The sequence below is a fragment of the Hoplias malabaricus genome, chromosome Y, assembly GCF_029633855.1.
Source record: "Hoplias malabaricus isolate fHopMal1 chromosome Y, fHopMal1.hap1, whole genome shotgun sequence".
NCBI classification, from domain to species: Eukaryota; Metazoa; Chordata; class Actinopteri; order Characiformes; family Erythrinidae; genus Hoplias; species Hoplias malabaricus.
In genome coordinates, this window is record NC_089820.1 from 6,343,685 (window position 1) to 6,361,917 (window position 18,233).

The 18,233-nt window shown below is 39.4% G+C and overlaps 1 protein-coding gene across 1 annotated transcript in view; it reads right to left on the reverse strand.

The window, feature by feature from the left end:
• Positions 1-18,233, reverse strand: part of LOC136679576 (zinc finger matrin-type protein 4-like) — a 144,311-nt gene that overhangs the window by 97,766 nt on the left and 28,312 nt on the right. Inside the window, exon 2 of the mRNA XM_066658186.1 lies at positions 14,326-14,427. Coding sequence (XP_066514283.1) covers positions 14,326-14,427 — 102 coding nt within the window. The remainder of the gene's footprint in view (positions 1-14,325; positions 14,428-18,233) is intronic.

Here is an 18,233-nt window from a genome sequence, read left to right on the forward strand (position 1 = left end):
ATGTGTAGTACATTGTTGCTTTCCAAAGTTAACCATGTTTCTTCATTTGTGTGAATTTGTAATTTACTACATCATTTGAAAATGGCAGGTGTCCTTCACACTGTGTGAAAATGCCATGATGAATGGATCAATACAAATGCTCCAAATTTACATTGATGCCCATTGAAAGTTAAGAAGTTCTTTCCTTTTATAAAGTTATTTTAGAGATGCAAGTTTACTTTTTGACAGTGTCATGGTTGGTCTTTGTCCTGTGTGTTTGGTCCCCATGCCCCATACCTGTGAGCTTTTAGGGATCACATGACCTTGCTCACAGGTGTTTCTTGTCATGTTAATGCTTTTAAGCAGTGTGTCCTTATCCCTTGGTGTGAGTAATTTTTGTATCGATTCTTGTCAGTGTGTAACAGCGGACTTAGGCCCCATCCATTCATTTTCTTTAAAAACTGAGATTTTCCTCTCTTCTTTTTGAAAATATCGCCATCCAGACAAATACAATAACAGCTACATTCTCATGCCAGTCCAGTAGGGTGGCATAATACTTCATACTTCAAAAAAACCATGACACATGAGAGAAACACGGTGGTTTAATCTCAAATTACTCCATACGCCCCGTGTAGTGTACTTCGCAAATCTTAAACATCATACAACATCATTTCTACTTACGTGGGAATCTGAAATCTAGTGCTAGCTGCATGTACATTGTAGTTTAATGACTTATGTACTTCACTATAAAGGGAGTGAGAAGGTATTTGCGTTTCAGCCAGAGAGACAGGCACACTGTGCGAGGTCAGCATTTCTGAAAATATCCATTTACCTTCATCCACACGAGGACAGTGACAACAGTGTTTTCAAAAATCTCCACCTTGGAGAGCATTTTTCAAAATCCTTCATTGTGAATGGGAGGCCAAAACGCAGACAAAAGCCTCAGTTTTTAAAAACAAATGGATCCATGCATATTGGGACCAGGCTAGAACACAAAACCTGAGCTATGCAGTAAGATTTTTGGAATTTGATAGCATAGTATGTAAGGACTTAATAATAAACACTGAATAATGTATTCATAAATCAAAACCTAAGCACTTCCAGACAGCTTATAATCAGCCTGATCAGCTTGTTACTCCTAAAACTGCATCTGAAATCACTACAGTCTGTACTGTTTCAATTCAGAGTAAGACACGGCTGATTTTATTAATTACTGTATGTTTATCATAACTTGCTTTGATGTTAAGGAATAATCACTTCAGCTGGTCATGGGATTCATACAATTACACTTCCTTGAAAACAAATAGCATTCATCTTGAAAGAAATCCAATTATCATGTGTCTCTCTCCCACACAAAGCTCATTTATTCGTTTTTGGCTGGAACTTTTCAGCCTGTGTGGGTGGAATAACAGGCACTGATTAGCGAGTGGTCCTCGCACATCTGCTATGTCCAAATAATTTCAGTTGGAGGCATGACGCTTTGGTTAATGGCAAGGATGCTGGAGAGTGGTTGTAAAGTGTATAGTAAACGTGTTGACTGTGTTATGCCACAGTCTCCTGGTCACACAGAAGCTGCTCTGGAGAAAGCGTAAGTAATTGTACTGAAGCTAATTGTGACAGCCAAATTTAACAGGACAATTAAACAGTGATGCTGATCATCAACGGGGTAATGACACGGAAGGAGTCATTAACAGAGCCAGTCCAAATCACAGCCTGTTCCCCCTCATCCTGAAACTGAACAAGCCAAGATGAAGCTACTGGAAGATATGTTCAAACCTTTTTGAAAACATCTAATGATAAGTGCATTCTTGCTAACGTCTGGTGTAGGATGCCTACAGAACAGCTTGGAATGGGGCGCTTTGGACCAGCTGCACATGCCCACCAGGCCCAATACAGTCAAACAGAGGGGTATAAAGCCCCCAGCATTTGACCGTGGAGCACTGCAACTATGTTATTTAAGTTGCCTATTATTATGTCATTACATATTAATAGGTATGTCATAGTTTTTATTTACTATACTAATTTAATTCATGCATTAATTAGTTCATTTATTTATTCTGTAACCGCTTATCCAGTTCATGGTCGCAGTGGGCCCGGAGCCTACCTGGAATTAAACACCCTTGAGGGGACGCCCTAATTTCACGTTTAGAAATTCCACAGTTTATTGTGTTATACTAAATCAACCACACTTAATTATATATCTTTCATTAACCACATAGGTACAGATACACAATACATATAATTTAATCTAGTTATTGGCTGTTGTTATTATCCTGTACATGAACATCGCTTAATTACTTATCTGTATTCTCTAATTATATAGGAACTTATTTTTTGTGTAAGAAACAAACATATAAATGGTTATTTATTAATGCTGCAGAACAACAGTCAGTTATTCTTTATATAAATAGCACAATTACATGCAATTAAATAGTAATAACTATATCATACTGCAAATACCACAACGATTTTATAATTAACTGTATAGTCAAAGGCTTTGATATACACAGAGGCTAGAAAAAGTTGACTGTAAACATTAGTTTTATAACTGGTGTAATTGCCATGTAATTATCTACAACATACAACAAAGAGCAAAAGCTCAACTTCTGCAGGTGAAAAGACAATGAGATTAAATTGCTAGCATGGACACTAGCATCACTAGCATGGCTCTACTCTTGTGTACTGGTCTCTGCTGATCTGAATGAGTGTGCTGTGTCTCACTGTGTCTGAATGGACTTGTTTTAAGGTCAGCAGCAGTGGGCCGGGTGATGCATGGTCCCTGTGGACAGCATCAACACACTTCCCCTTAATGGAGAGTGGCGTATCGCTCGGAGGAGGAGAGGGGGAAGCCCGTAGCCACGAAAACAGAGGGGAAAATGCTAGAGTAGAGAGAAGAGCTTTACAAGATACACTGACTAAGCTTTAAAGGCAAGAAGCTGTAGTCCATTATATTAGCATTAGTAAAAAAGCTCTGCGGGTCACAGCTCATATTTATGTGGCATAAGCTGTGTTTTGAACTTATCATTTCTGAGTGTTGCTCATTAACCTGAGTGGCTCAGGCAGTCCAGCACAACTGGACTAATGTTAACCCAATGTTTGGTTTGACCAAGAACTGGGAGCATTTAAGTAATATAAAAATATTGTGCTTCTAGATTAGTGGTCTCTTTGATACACTATATATCCAAACATCTGTAGTCATTCCTTATCATGGAATGAGCCTATAATGTCACTATGTTCAATCCCAAGCATCAGCTAGATGTTTATCAGCTAGCTGTGGAACAGTGGGTTTTTATTTATTTATTTTTTGGGGGGATCATGAGTACAATACCTTTTAAGATTTATTGGCATGGCATTTGAGATCCAGAACTATTGATCCAACATCATTACCTGACCTCATTCACCTTCATGTGAATGAATGCCATCAAATTCACTTGTCAGTGTTAGCACAACTCATATTTAAGCTTCTTAATGAACTCAGGATTCAGAGACTCCAGTAATATTTGGATGCAAACGTCAGTAGGACATACTCTATTTGGTATTAAAACCTTTTGTTTACAAGTTTCCACTTATTTCTCCCACAAACCAACCTTGCACTTGGAATTCCAACTATGGGCAGGAAGTAGACATGAGTGGTCTTGTACAGAAAGTACAGGTACGGGAGACCTTCAACAATGCATACTTTGGTAAGTCAGGCCTTGGGAGACAGACAGACAGAAGTGGGCCACTTGGCAGGGGGCGGGAGTGTCCTTGAAGGCTGCCGATATTAGCGTGACGGACAGGAAATATTAAAGTCTCTGTTGTTCCCTCTCCCCTTTCCTCACCTTTCATACATATGTAAGAGCAGAGAGTGCTGATTCTGGAAGCTGTCAGAACAGAGAGGGTGAGGGGGGGGGGGGGGGGGGGGAGAGAGAGAGAGAGAGAGAGAGAGAAACAGATTCACTGTAGCAAAACCGAAAGAGATCAAAGTGTCTGTATTTGGAAGGGCTTATAGGACACCAAGGGTGCATGTGACCTATTCCTATTTGTTTCATTTGGATGCAAACAGGACTGACGTTCTCACATTTAAAAGATCTTTAACCTTGTTTGGTCAAAGGTCGTATGCTGTCTTGAAGAGATCATTCAGAATCCTGGTAGTTTCTTGTGGAATTGATCTGCGGGGTCCAGTTCTAAGCAATGGTCAGGGGACGTTTACAGCTCTTAGAGGACGTTGTTATCTAGAGCCAATAAAAATCTTAACCTTGTTAGGGTTTAAAAGCTGTATTCAATCTGGCAGATAGTGTATGGGAATGTAGTATAGCACCCTGTGGATTTTATCTGCAGTGTCCAGCTAGTGGCCAGTACATTGACATTTACAGTACTTGGTGGACATAATCATTTTATAAGTGGAGAGTCTCGCCTTAGGTTTCTTACCAACAAAGTATTGAGAATTTGCTGATGTCAGGAATCAAACACCATTTTCTCTTCAGTGTAGGAGAGTAGTGTAACCAACTATGCTATAACACTATTATATAATAACCATTCAGCCCAAATAACCACAGGAAGTGTGTCTTTATTTATTTATATTTTTTATTTCAATTTTATCCCGCCGGCGGCATAGCCGACCTCAAAGGTGAGAAATGTTTAGAATGTGTTTTTTCACAGTATATCAGCACTTCTGAAAATAGGTTTTTGGAAAGTCTAAGTTTAGAGTAAATTTAATCAAAATGTAGATGTATGACACTCTTACTGATTCAACACTGTTGTTGCAGAGATAGTTCTGAAAAATGCATGTGTAACACTTTGAAATGATTTTTTCTCAGATGCGTACAATTTGTAAAACAATCAAGGCATGTCAGACTACACCAGGGTGTCTGAAAACCCCTCAGACTCCAGGGGGTTAAAGGGTGTAGAAGCTGCCAGTATGTGCCTGCTTTGCTACTTAAGGTGGAAAATGGAAAACGGACAAGATGATAGTGATGATGATGACAATCTTGAACTTTAATGGTACTCTATGACTTTGAGGTTCTGGGATCAATCCTCGCCTCGTCTGTGAAACGTTGGTGCTGTTGGAAAGTGGTTCATTTCATAATAATTCTATATTTAATTCTGATTCTCTTAAACTTTGCTTTAGGTCACTGTGAACTCTTTCAGAGTTGTTTGTCTCTTCTCTGCCTGTGTATCATCGGTTCATAACCTTGATGCTTGGGGGAGGGGAGATTGTTTCTCAAACAATTGAGGGTGATAACATTTTCTATAATATGTGTTTGCTCCCATTGATGGTGGGAGAAAATGACCAAGTCACAACCAAGTAACATCTCTGTAAACTTATCCAACTCCACTTTCAAATAAAACATCCTTATACTCTCCACACACACGTGACTCTGTCTAATTCATTCTCAATAAGCTCAATAAACACCTCAATCCAACAGGGTGTTCTCCCTTTGTCAGCGTGGGTTGCCTCCAGATGCACCATTTTCCAAGCACAGTCCAAAAAATGCATGGTGGATGGATTGGCTTTGTGAAATTTGACAAAGTGAAAATGTGGGTGTGTCTTTAGAGTGGTCTACAGACTTCAACCCTGAACAGGATGAAGTAGATACAAAAGATGAATGAATGAATATTAGATAGATAGATAGATAGATAGATAGATAGATAGATAGATAGATAGATAGATAGTTAGACAGACAGACAGACAGACAGAATGAACACAGGCATGTGATGTATAATGAATACACTGAATAATAATAATAATAATAATAATAAAAGATTAAAGGTTATGTAACTTTTTTTTAGCACTAATGCTTTTGAACTCCTTTTCTGAACACACTTGCATTCTCTCTCTCTCTCTCTGCTTGCTGTCTCTCATCCTGTCTTTCTCTTTGATGTTCTGGTAGTAAGGATTAAAAGCTCATTGCGTAGGAAAATAGTTGCACTCTCAGCATACACCGTAAAACTGAGACCCATGGTGCTAAAGCCTCTTTGCATGTTTTATTTATTTATTTATTTATTTACTCCCCCCTCCCTCCAATCAAAACCTCTGAACTTCAGACAGTTCTTCATTTCTATATGAAATGCCAACATTTTTTAGACACTTCTTTTAATAAGTAATCTCTGCTCTGGTTTAGGGTTCACCCATTCCTGAAGCAGGCATTCAGTTGCATATGTGGATTTTCCAAGCACTGACCACATAATGGGATGCTCAGACACACACACACACACGTACAGGTGAGTGGGTGTCTACACAGATTTGACTGTAGAGTATATTTGCTCTTATATAACATTTCCCCTTTCCCCTTAAGGGGTATTTTACAGTCAAGGTACAAACAGTGTAAATGTCTCCTAAACAGTGGCCCAACAGTGGTCCTAAATGTATACTGGGTTGTAGTTTTACCTTAAAATTGCATCTTCAAAATCAGTGTGATGCTCCACTGACTTCTAAACAGGACAATTGTAATGCTTGTAATTGCTACACCAGGCACAGCACTGGAGAAAATGCACTATGTAACTTCTTAATGAGGGTGGGGAAACCACCCCCAACTCCTTCCCCCATGATGCCAGGACAGTGCTGTAAAAGTGAATTACACCGTGCAACTGTAGGGGGAGCCCAGGAGCAAAAATGCCAAATCGTACCTGTAGCGTTCCTGGTCCAGTTGTGACCAAGTGCCTAACTGTCAAAAGTGTTGGCTTAATCTTAATTTGCTCTCACTCTGGGAGGGTAGGATGTCCCTCCCTTTCCCGCATCATTCAGTGAGAGGTTAGACAGAGGGCATTTGTCAAGTAATGGAACAATTGGCAGCTACTGTTCTCTGCCAAGTGTGCTGAATTGCCAGGGATGTCATATTAGCCGCAGTTTGAAAGGACACAAGGTCTCACTTGGAAGAGGACTCTAACTGCTAATCCTGTTATTCAAGCCAACAGAACAGATGTGGCATAGGTAGTGTTCTCCTGCAAGCGTGTAGTGTCACAGATGTCACTTCATTAGAAACAATCTTAGAGGACGTACCCAGCCTTCACCCTTTCAGCTTGGTAGTGGCATGTGATAGTGGAGCTTAGCAATGACTAAACAGTGGAGAGTGGAAAAAAAAAACTGGGAGGGCATTTCCAAAAAGAACAAGGTGGAATTGTGTACCTTAAATGAGTCGTGTGGAGCAACAGTGACAGTTAAGTACCTTTTATTCTGAGAGAGTGCCACTGACGCCATGCTGAGTTATTAAAGCTGCCAGCACATTTGTCCAAAATGAAAAGAGCTTCAGATCGAATGCATACAAATTGACTCTTGGGTTTAAGGGAAGTGGTAAGGGGATCCAAAAGTAATAAGGTGCTTGATTAATCAGGCCTGAATCTCGCTAATGTTTTGTCTGATGGAGCTGGGGAAAAGACAGACCAGCTGCAGCCTGGGCACAGAGGGGGAGAGAGAGAGAGAGAGAGAAGAGAGAGAGAGAGAGAGAGAGAGAGAGAGAGAGAGAGAGAGAGAGAGAGAGAGAGAGACAGGAAGACATACAGAGAATTAGAGAGAGTGAATTAGAGAGGTAGAGAGAAAAGATGAGATGAAACGAAAAGGCCTTTAAATTTTATCAAGAATAAACAAGTTAAATTGGGGGAGATGATGAAGGAAAACAACATTTGTTTGTGTGTGTGTGTGTGTGCACACTTGTGATTGTGTATGTGCATTTATTAATAAATAAATAAATAAATAAATATTAGAATAATAAAAAAAAAAACACTGTGCAAAGACCGCCCTTCATCTGTTTAATTCCCAGTCCTTAACAGCTATAATCTGTTAAAGCAGATATTAAGAAAATCCACTTAGACAAAAGAAAAATGAACAGAAAATGACTCCCAACAACCGCGCAACACCTGGCAGAGCACCTAGAGACAGGACATAATCAAGCTCCACTATCACTTCACATAGAGCTGTTTAAGTCCATCCTTCCACTGTGAGACAACTTAACAATATGCATCTAAAAGAATATGGATCTGTTGAGAAGCTCTTACTGAAAAAAATAGATAAAAAAAACAACAACTTTAAACAGAGAAGCTGCTGATGTTCTCACAAGCATCATCACTGACCCCAACACTGCCGAATGAGCTATTCATTTGAAAATCATAAAGTGCAAACAATTACTCAGACATCGCACTTTGCAAAAACTAATTTAATGGAGGTAGCAGATCTGAGGAAAAAAAATGGATTATTAAACACATCTCTTTTTGATTGGTCTCGGGGCTTGTAGCTTTTCGAATTTATTTGAAACTTTCCTATGGCTTGTTTTACTCTTGTTATATTCTGTCCAGAGCTCACCTGGAATCACTGGGCGCAAGGCGGGAATACACCCTGGAGGGGGCGCCAGTCCTTCACAGGGCAACACGCACATTCACACCTATGGAAACTTTTGAGTCGCCAATCCACCTATCAACATGTGTGTTTGGACCGTGGGAGGAAACCGGAGCACCCGGAGGAAACCCACACGGACGCAGGGAGAACACACCACACTCCTCACAGACAGTCACCTGGAGCTGTGTGACTGCGTCACTACCTGCTGCACCACCGTGCAGCCCCCTAATCTGAAATGTGTTTTATATTTTTCTTTTTTTGAACGCTGCACGGCTCTAAACTGATAAAGAGTGAAGATGTGCTCACAGAGAAACCTCACAGGTCTAATAAGCACAAGAGAGACAAATCACAATGCTGTCTTTGTCACTCTCTCACTGTGTGTGTGTGTCTCTCTCATGCTCTTTCGCTAAGTCACGCACTAACAAAGACAATTGATTTGCAAGAGATTGTGTTTAATTTGTTATAAAGTGCTGCTGGATTTTTTAAAGCCTTTGGTGTCATTGCTGGACTGAGAATAGTCCACCAACCAAAAATATCCTGCCAACAGCATCCTGTAGGTGGGGTCCTGATGGACTAGAAAAGGACCTACACAAACTGTGCAGCAACAGATGAGCTACTGTGTCTGATATTACATCTGATTTTGCACCTCTTTGGTCCACTTTGTTTAACAGAATGGGCAGTGAGGAGACACAGTTTCCAAACTCCAGCAGCCCTGCTGTGTCTGGTCCACTCGCGCCGGCGCAACACACACAAACACACCACTGCCACATCAGTGTCACTGCAGCGGTGAGAATGAACCACCACCTAAATCATACCTGCTTCATAGTGGTCATATTAGATCCTGAGCATTGACCCTGAGCACCGTGACCCTGAACTGGATGAGCTTTCACAGACAATAAATGAATGAATGAATATATATATATATATGGATGCAAGGTCCTGACCATCCTGGCTCTCTATGTGACCAGTGTGTCTGTGGACCCTAGCACAGGAGGCGACAGGCCATGTATTACACACACCACACACACAACTGAACCAAAACAGCATGAATATTTTACACTTAACACACATACACACTCTCCTAGTTATTTCCAGGAGCTGTCACAGCAAATTCCCAGCATTCCCATCCAACGCTAGTTCAGATTACGGTTCTGTGGCACTGTGGTCGGACAGGCTTATCCCTCCCACACACTGACCATGTTTCACAAACTCTCATACATCACCCTCCCCAGCTTGCTGACCAGAAGGGTAGGCTGGACAGAGTCCCGAATGTAGATTGGAACAAGGCCTGTGCCGAGTTTGTTAATTTGCCATTGACTGAAATGAGCAGGTAATTTTTACCAACATTATTAAAGTGAATATTCTATGTTACAAAATAATCTGGAATTCTTGGGTAAGAAATAATGATGCAGTCTTTGAATTTTCCAGTTTATGCACCAGAGAGTAGATCCCCCAAATGGGGACATAATACAGATTCTCTGATGCAGCAAAAATAATGGAAAAGACACCACCTATGGCTGTTTTATAATGAGAAAAATTGTCTTTGGAGAAAATGACTGATTTCCTCTTTGAAAATGTATCTTAATTCATCTAATCAATTAAGAATAGCAAAACAAATGAGAACATAGACTGTGCTGGATTAAGTAAAATCCTACATTACTTTTAGGTGTACTAATGTGCTTTGAAGCATTTAACACATAATTGTAATTCATTATTCAAACATTCTCCTGCTCTTTTGTCATGTTAACTGTTGTATAGTTTTGAAAATGACAATAGTATTTTTATTTAACCAAAAAACAACCCAAAACTTTAATATGACATTAATACGACACAAACATTTTTCTCACTTGGTATTTTCATACTATTGTTTTTTAATAATATGACAACTTTCAATTTTAATACTATACAACCGTTACCATAAAATGTCAAAAAAAACTTTACAAAACAAATAATAATAAAAATATAAACTAACTAACTATTTCATTAATTAAATGCTTCAAGATTTACAGTGCCTTGCGGAAGTATTTATTGGATGTGTCAAACCTTTTTAACAAAGAAAAACTGAAAAGTGGGGCGTGCAATGTTATTCGGCCCATTTACTTTCAGTGCAGCAAACTCACTCCAGAAGTTCAGTGAGGATCTCTGAATGATCCAGTGTTGTCCCAAATGACTGATGATGATAAATAGAATCCACCTGTGTGTAATCAAGTCTCCGTATAAATTCACCTGCCCTGTGATAGTCTCAGGGTTCTGTTCAAAGCGCAGAGAGCATCATGAAGACGAAGGAACACACCAGGCAGGTCTGAGATACTGTTGTGGAGAAGTTTAAAGTCGGATTTGTATACAAAAAGATTTCCCAAGCTTTAAACATCCCAAGGACCACTGTGCGCGCAATCATATTGAAATGGATCGAGTATCAGACCTCTGCAAATCTACCAAGACCCGGCCGTCCCTCTAAACCTTAATCTCGAACAAGGAGAAGACTGATCAGAGATGCAGCCAAGAGGCCCATGATCACTCTGGATGAACTGCAGAGATCTACAGCTGAGGTGGGAGAGTCTGTCCATAGGAAAACAATCAGTTGTACACTGCACAAATCTGGACTTTATGGAAGAGTGGCAAGAAGAAAGCCATTTCTGAAAGATATCCATAAAAAAGTATCATTTAAAGTTTGCCACAAGCCACCTGTGAGACACCAAACATGTGGAAGAAGGTGCTCTGTTCAGATGAAATCAAAATTGAACTGTTTGGCCAAAATGCAAAACGATATGTTTGGCTTAAAAGCAACACAGCTCATCACCCTGAACACACCATCCCCACTGTCAAATATGGTGGTGGCAGCATCATGGTTTGGGGCTGCTTTTCGTCAGCAGGGACAGGGAAGATGGTCAGAAGTGATGGGAAGATGAATGGGGCCAAATACAGGACCATTCTGGAAGAAAACCTGTTGGAGTCTGCAAGAGACCTGAGACTGAGACGGAGATTTATCTTCCAACAAGACAATGATCCAAAACATAAAGCCAAATCTACAATGGAATGGTTCACAAATGAACGTATCCAGGTGTTGGAACGGCCAAGTCAAAGTCCAGACCTGAATCGAATCGAGAATCTGTGGAAAGAGCTGAAGACTGCTGTTCACAAACGCTCTCCATCCAACCTCACTGAGCTCAAGCTGTTTTGCAAGGAAGAATGGGCAAGAATTTCAGTCTCTTGATGTGCAAAACTGATAGACATACCTGTATGTTTGCAGCAGTAATTGCAACAAAAAGTGGCGCTACAAAGTATTAATGCAAGGGTGTCGAATAATATTGCACACCCCAATTTTCAGTTTTTTATTTGTTAAAGTTTGACACATTCAATAAATTTCATTCCACTTCACGATTGTGTCCCACTTGTTGTTGGTTCTTCACAAAAAATAATTTTATATCTTTATGTTTGAAGCCTGAAATGTGGCAAAAGGTTAAAGTTCAAGGGGGCCGAATAATTTCGCAAGGCACTGTATTTGTAAAATTAATAAAACATCGATTTTTCTACCTGTTGACCTGAGCTGGTTAAAGGAGCAATCTGCAATACTGACACCAAGCGTTTAAAATCAGAACTATAATACAGTTTCAAAACAGTGGAGAGAGCCGTATGCCTCCTCACCCTCCTCCCTAGACGTTAAGCTCGGGCAGGTTGCCAGTTTGATGAAAACTGAACGGACAAGCAAGACACGAGTGTAAGAACTTGAGCAGTAACAGCTAAGAATGTGCCATAATTAACACATTTACACAGAAAAGTGTTCTTCGCTTCACTAAAACATCTACCTACGCGAAAAAGTGAGCATGCGGCTGCCATTTCCCTGCATTTACAAGCCTTTATTGTGTGCAACTGTTATTCCATGTTATCTATTTAAGTCACACAAACAAATTGTATTATTCAACCAATTATTCACAAATGTTGTATTCATTTAGTTCCACCTTAAATGGGTCAGTTTATTTGCTTTGTTCTCCAGCTTCTTATTGAATTCTCATTTCCACCTTAAACCTCTATACGAAGCTAAAGCTAGCGCTAGGTTTTATAAACAAAACTCGTTTTGAAACAATTATTATTCCCCATTTTATCCATTTAAAACACACGACCAAGTGCACATCATGTCACCAAAACATCCATCTACTAGAAAAATGCTTATATTTGCTGTGTACTACCAAAATTGATGTCTCAGATGTCTCCACATTAAATAGGTGAATATGCAAGGTCTTTCAAACACAATTTACTCATTAATTTGTTTAAAACACACACATACCACGGATGAATCTGCATCAATTTCTTTAAAACAAACAAACAGTGGTATTTACACTTTTCAATCACGTTATGTACCTTCTTCGTAAAAAATACACAAAACACTGTCCTAACACCTTTCAGACGTCGCTATGCCTCATTTTCTATAATATATAAATCACACAAACTATGGCGTTTACTCCTTTTAATCTATACATAGGCGTCTGTACTTCTATATTTACTTCAGAAATTATATGCTGTTAGGAGGAAATTAGCCAGCTCTGTCCTGTAGTGTTGCTGCATCTAAACTGCCTCCACTTTTCAAACATAAGGCCAATATTTCCTCTCATTTTGCTCCGTCTCTGGTCATGGATATTTTTAGAAGGGCAATTGGGCTTTTGAGGTCTGGTAAAATATAACATTAACTATGTTCACCTGGTCCTTTCATGGCTGCGAAACACTGTAAACTTGGCCACACCGTGTACTGTAAAATGATTGGACAGAGGGATGACAGGCAGGACCTCGGAGTGCGGGATCTATGAGCTCTGCTCCGGACTGGCCACTTCTCAAAGAGAATATAGTATACTGCTTTAGCGGTGCTGTGAGAGGCAGCAATGTTTTTTTCATGCGTGAAAATCGACTCGGTGTAAAAACTCCTTAAGACAAGTTGACGTATGACAGTAAAGCTGATATGGCCTCTGTGATTTTGTTGTTTTCCACTATATTAATTACAGTCATGAGCATACTTTCACTTTAAAGTGTTGCTGAGAACAACTATACAGTTTAGGTCAATGGTGTGGTCTCAGCACACTGGTCTCAGTCGTAGCCTGTTTCGACAAGTGTCTCGTTACCTATTTCAGGTCCAGTTTACCAGGGAAGAGGTACCAGACAAAGTTTTTTATACTTATATTTCTATAAGTATATAATATTTCAATAATATTTCTCATTTTATAAGCTGAAATTCTAAAGCACAATGCTGTTTATTTTGTGCTGCATGCACTCAAACTAAGTGCAGTGTAATATTATACATAGACAGTATTATAAAGAAGTGGGCAAGAGTTGTGTATTTAGCAGCGAGCAGCAGAGAAGACCATTTTTTAACAAAACACCAAAGAGCAAACAGGACTATCAGACAAGTGCCGGCAGTCTTACAATAACATGAATCCAGTGTGATTTGCAATATTCAGTAAGCTATTACACATAACATAATGTTCAGAGCATACTTTCAAAATGGTGGGGATGTATCCCCAGCACCCATTGTGTAAATTATGCCTATTATTACAGTTACCAATGCATATTTCTAATATGATTAATGGGCTTCCATTTATTTATTTATTTTTGCCTTTTTTTGCCTTTTTCAGTTATTCCCCCCCTGGAATTTTGGTAGTTGGCATAATGTAACAGCTGCATACATCATATTATTATTACACAGATCTTCCAAACTAAGATTTTGACCTTCTGCGGTTTGAGCAGTTGATGAACAGCTGGCCACATAGTACAGCTGTGAGACAGAGCCAAATTGAGGTTTACATAGTGAACATACACTACCCCATCAGCCCCCATCAGCACCAGACTTATTTTTCTGACCTTAAAATAACTTTGAGCTTCACTTAAGGCCAAATCCATCTCTCAGCTGTCCAGCCTAGAAAATGACCACACAAAACAGGCAGAGGACAGACATCAAAACAGGCCAACAGATGGAGAGATGAACGGCTGAACCAACAGACAGGCAAGAAGACACACAGTCAGACAGGTCAGCACAGGACCCTACTGACCTCATAGTGAGCAACTCTCTGGGATTCGGAGATGAGCTGGGCACTGCACACTTTGCAGTAGCTGTCTGTGAAAAGGCCCTGGTCCACTTCTGTCGACTTCATCTGGAAACATAACAAAACAGACACAGATAAATTTTCATCAGCTATGGCTAGACATGAAAAGGTTTCACTGTAAAGCACTGAACCTGATAAGCAGTTAAATACAATAAATTAATGAGTAATTAACATCAAAACGGTACCATCAATCATCAGGAATTTTACAGTGTACCCTCGAAACCAGGGAAGGTTACATCGGGATGGGGCGGTGAGATTTGGAACCACACCAGAGTTAGTGAAGACTGAAATGCAAGCTAAAGGGGCTAACAGTTTATGCTCTTGTAAACACATGCGTGGCTGTAGAAATGAGCTGGTTTAGTAATTTCATTTTATTTTTAACAACAAGCCAGTCATCTCAGGCAGAAGTCCATTCCACCTTAAATGGTGTACCATGCTAAATGGTGCTGTAATTATATTCCCAACCTTACATTGAAAATAAATTCCTGTCTTTGAGTCTATGAGGAGTTTGGTGTGCATTCCTGCCCCAGAAGTAACATGCAGGCTCCTCTGCTGCCCGCCAGTGACTGGTGACTCCTGCCTGGCAAGGCATACAGTGATAGTGCAGTACAGAACCCATGAGCTCTCAGTACAATGTCATGGAGGTTCAGAATATAGTTCTATTGCTGGCCACCTCTCAGTTCTCATCCACTAAAGGAGGCCAAACCCAGGCTAGTCTCGTTCATGCATGCGTTCATTCATTAACTTGTTTGTTGCAGCTTTGTGTTCTGCACTTTGTGGGGAGTGGGCTTCTAAGTCTCCTTCAAAGGAAAGGAGTGAGAGTGCCTGGGCAAGCTCCTGTTTTTTTTTTTTTCTTCTCAAAACATGAAAAATCATATATATTTTAATTCAGAAAATGGTCAGAAAACCACAGAGTTTGCTGAAAAACTGCAGAAAAGTCAGACTGTAATTAATCTCTAGGAAGGAAGCAAGGCAAAAACAACAACATGTTGAATTCAGATCAAACAGAGAGGAGTGCCTGTAAAAGAATAAATGAATTATAAATATTAAATCTGGCCCTGGCCGGTTTATTTCAAGAAGGGAATACTTGTAAGGAGGTTGCATATTTAATCAGTCTGATAACTTAATTAGATGGTGTTCAGATAGTGCTCTTATTATTAAATAGTAGTAAAACAAAGGAGATTGTAATTGATGGCAGTAACATTACGTCTGCTTTAAACAGGGTAAAGACTGAAAATAAGCCTGCTGGAATTGTGCAGAACTTGAAGTATTTTGACATCCTATTTGACAGTAGTCTGAGCTTTACAAGTAACTCTGAATACATTTTTTAAAAGACCATGCAACCAAACAATCTGCTAAGGAAACTAAACAGCCTCTCTGGGAGAAGATATACTTTAGAGAGTTTTAACATATAATATTTAAACCTGGTATGGTTTCCTTGAAATTAAGGATAGAACCAAGCTATCTACTCATCCTCTGTTCTATTTAACCTGCTCCCATGCTCCCATCTAGAAGACTTCAGAAAACCAAAAATAATAATAATAATAATAACATTTACAATATTAAATATTAAAATAATTTTTGCAAACAATTCATTTATTCCTTAAAAAAAAACCTCAAATTATCTATGGATGGATGGATGAATTGTGTCCTATTTTAGCCATGAATGGATCCCTCTAATGACTGGTGTATTTCAAGCAGGTGTGTGATTTTGAGTGTCTCTGTAAATGCTGTATTTTATTTTATTTTATTTGTATTATATTACTGTATTATTAATCTTAATGCAACCTTGTGAAACGAAGCCAATAAAAAGTTAATTCAGTAATGGTCATTTTTATTTTATTATGAGAGTTTATAAATTGTAATATTATTAATATTATTAATTCTTTCATTCATTGTCTGTAACCCTTATCCAGTTCAGGGTCGTGGAGGGTCCAGGGCCTACCCAGAATCACTGGGTGCAAGGCAGGAACACACCCTAGAGGGGATGCCAGTCCTTCACAGGGCAATATTATTATTTATTATTTAAATTTAAAACTCCTTTACAGTGTTTTACTTTTTTAAATGTTCTTAATTTTTACTATTTTTTGCTAGTTTTACTATTTTTTAATCAAAATGGTGAAAGCCATGTGAATAAAACAGTGAATGTAATATTAAAAGACTAGTGTGTATATAGTGCAAGTTTTTTTTCAGAGCAGATTATAGCTATGTCCAATGAGTTCTACATGTCCCAGGCTGGGGCTCCACTGCAGTCAAAATGCTTGGACAAACACTCCAGTGGGAGTCTAAAGACACTGAGATGTGGCGAATCCTGTAAGAATGGCTCTGTTGATGTCTTAACTATCCACCGTCCCTTAATGAGATTCTGTCGCTGCCTTGTCTGTATTGATTTTGGCTGAGGACTGATCAATTCCATTGTACAGACATCCACACAGGCTGCTGTACGGCAGTCAGCCTTGAAACACATGCTGTATGTCCAAACATTTATGGATACTCCATTAAAATCATTGCTAATATTTCAGCAACTTGTTCTGGGTGAGCTCTGGACTCACTGTGACCCTGATCAGAATGAACAAATGAATTCAGCTACTTTAAGATGACTCATTGCTGACAAAAGCTTGGACAATCTCCACAGAAAAGCAGCCACAGTAGTCAGAGCTGGTCCAGACTTTCCTGGGGCCCTAAGCTAAATTTTGAAAAGGGACCCTCCTACTTGAACTCTGTGAGCCAGAGGGGACCATTTTTGACAGCTGCACATGACTCTCCACTAGTATTCCCCTTTATTATTTGGCTTTTGAATAAACAAACACATACAGAATAAAATGAGATGTAAACAAGTGATATTTATTCAAAAAACTATATAGATAGACAGTTTTCTCATAATTAAATTTGTGATCAGCCCTCCAGCATCCAAATCAGCCTTAGTCATTTAAGGTGGAACTGAAACTTGGAAGAACTTAACTTAGCACTTGGAAGTAACTATGTCATGTTTTTTAAAAATGTCAAATGGAATAGTAAGGTAATTTTAGAGTATATGTGTACGGGGAAGTTTAAACGAGTACTAGTACGAGTATAAAAACATCAGTTTGTTTTCAGCTTCAAAATTTGGTTCATGATACTTTCATGGTCGTGGAGAGCAGCAGAACAGTACACGCCTCCACTAAATATGTTACCTGCGGCTATGTTTGTAGACAATTATTTATTAACAATAGAACCTCGAGAAGAACAGTCGCAGGTTTACTTCACTGCTGTTCCTGCAGCTATGTTTCGTGGAGTCTTTTTTATTTTCCTCTTATATTCTGAAGGAAGGTTTCGCTTCATCTTCTTTAACTTGACGTGAAGGGGAGGCGAGGGGGCCTTCGTTAATTTACCGGGCCCTAAGCAGCATGAGCTTAAGGGCACAATGTTCAATGCTAAGCACAGACTAGAGTGGTATAGCACCCCCATCGCTGGCTGTGAAGTTGTTGAACAGCGTTCTCCGGAGTGAGCTCATCCAGAACTTACTACCTGATCTCATACAGAATTAAAATCCTCACAGCAAGGATTCAATTCAAAGACCTTCCTGGAGAACTGTTGTTGCATCTGCAGCTAGAGGATTTGGCGAGTGGATGGATGTAGCAAAGATTTAAATAAAGAGTTGACAGCTCTGTCACAGAACAGAGAGAATAAACCAATGAAAGATAAACACACCAGCAGTGCTTTCTAAAGAAGATAATGAGCAGACTTAGCAAAGCCATCAGTCCAGCTTTTAAAACTACTCACAGTCTTCAGTTTTACTGGCCTCCAAATGTTGCCTTTCACACTCCAATACAGTCTCACACCAGGCTGAAAGTTTTCACACTTTCTTTATCTGA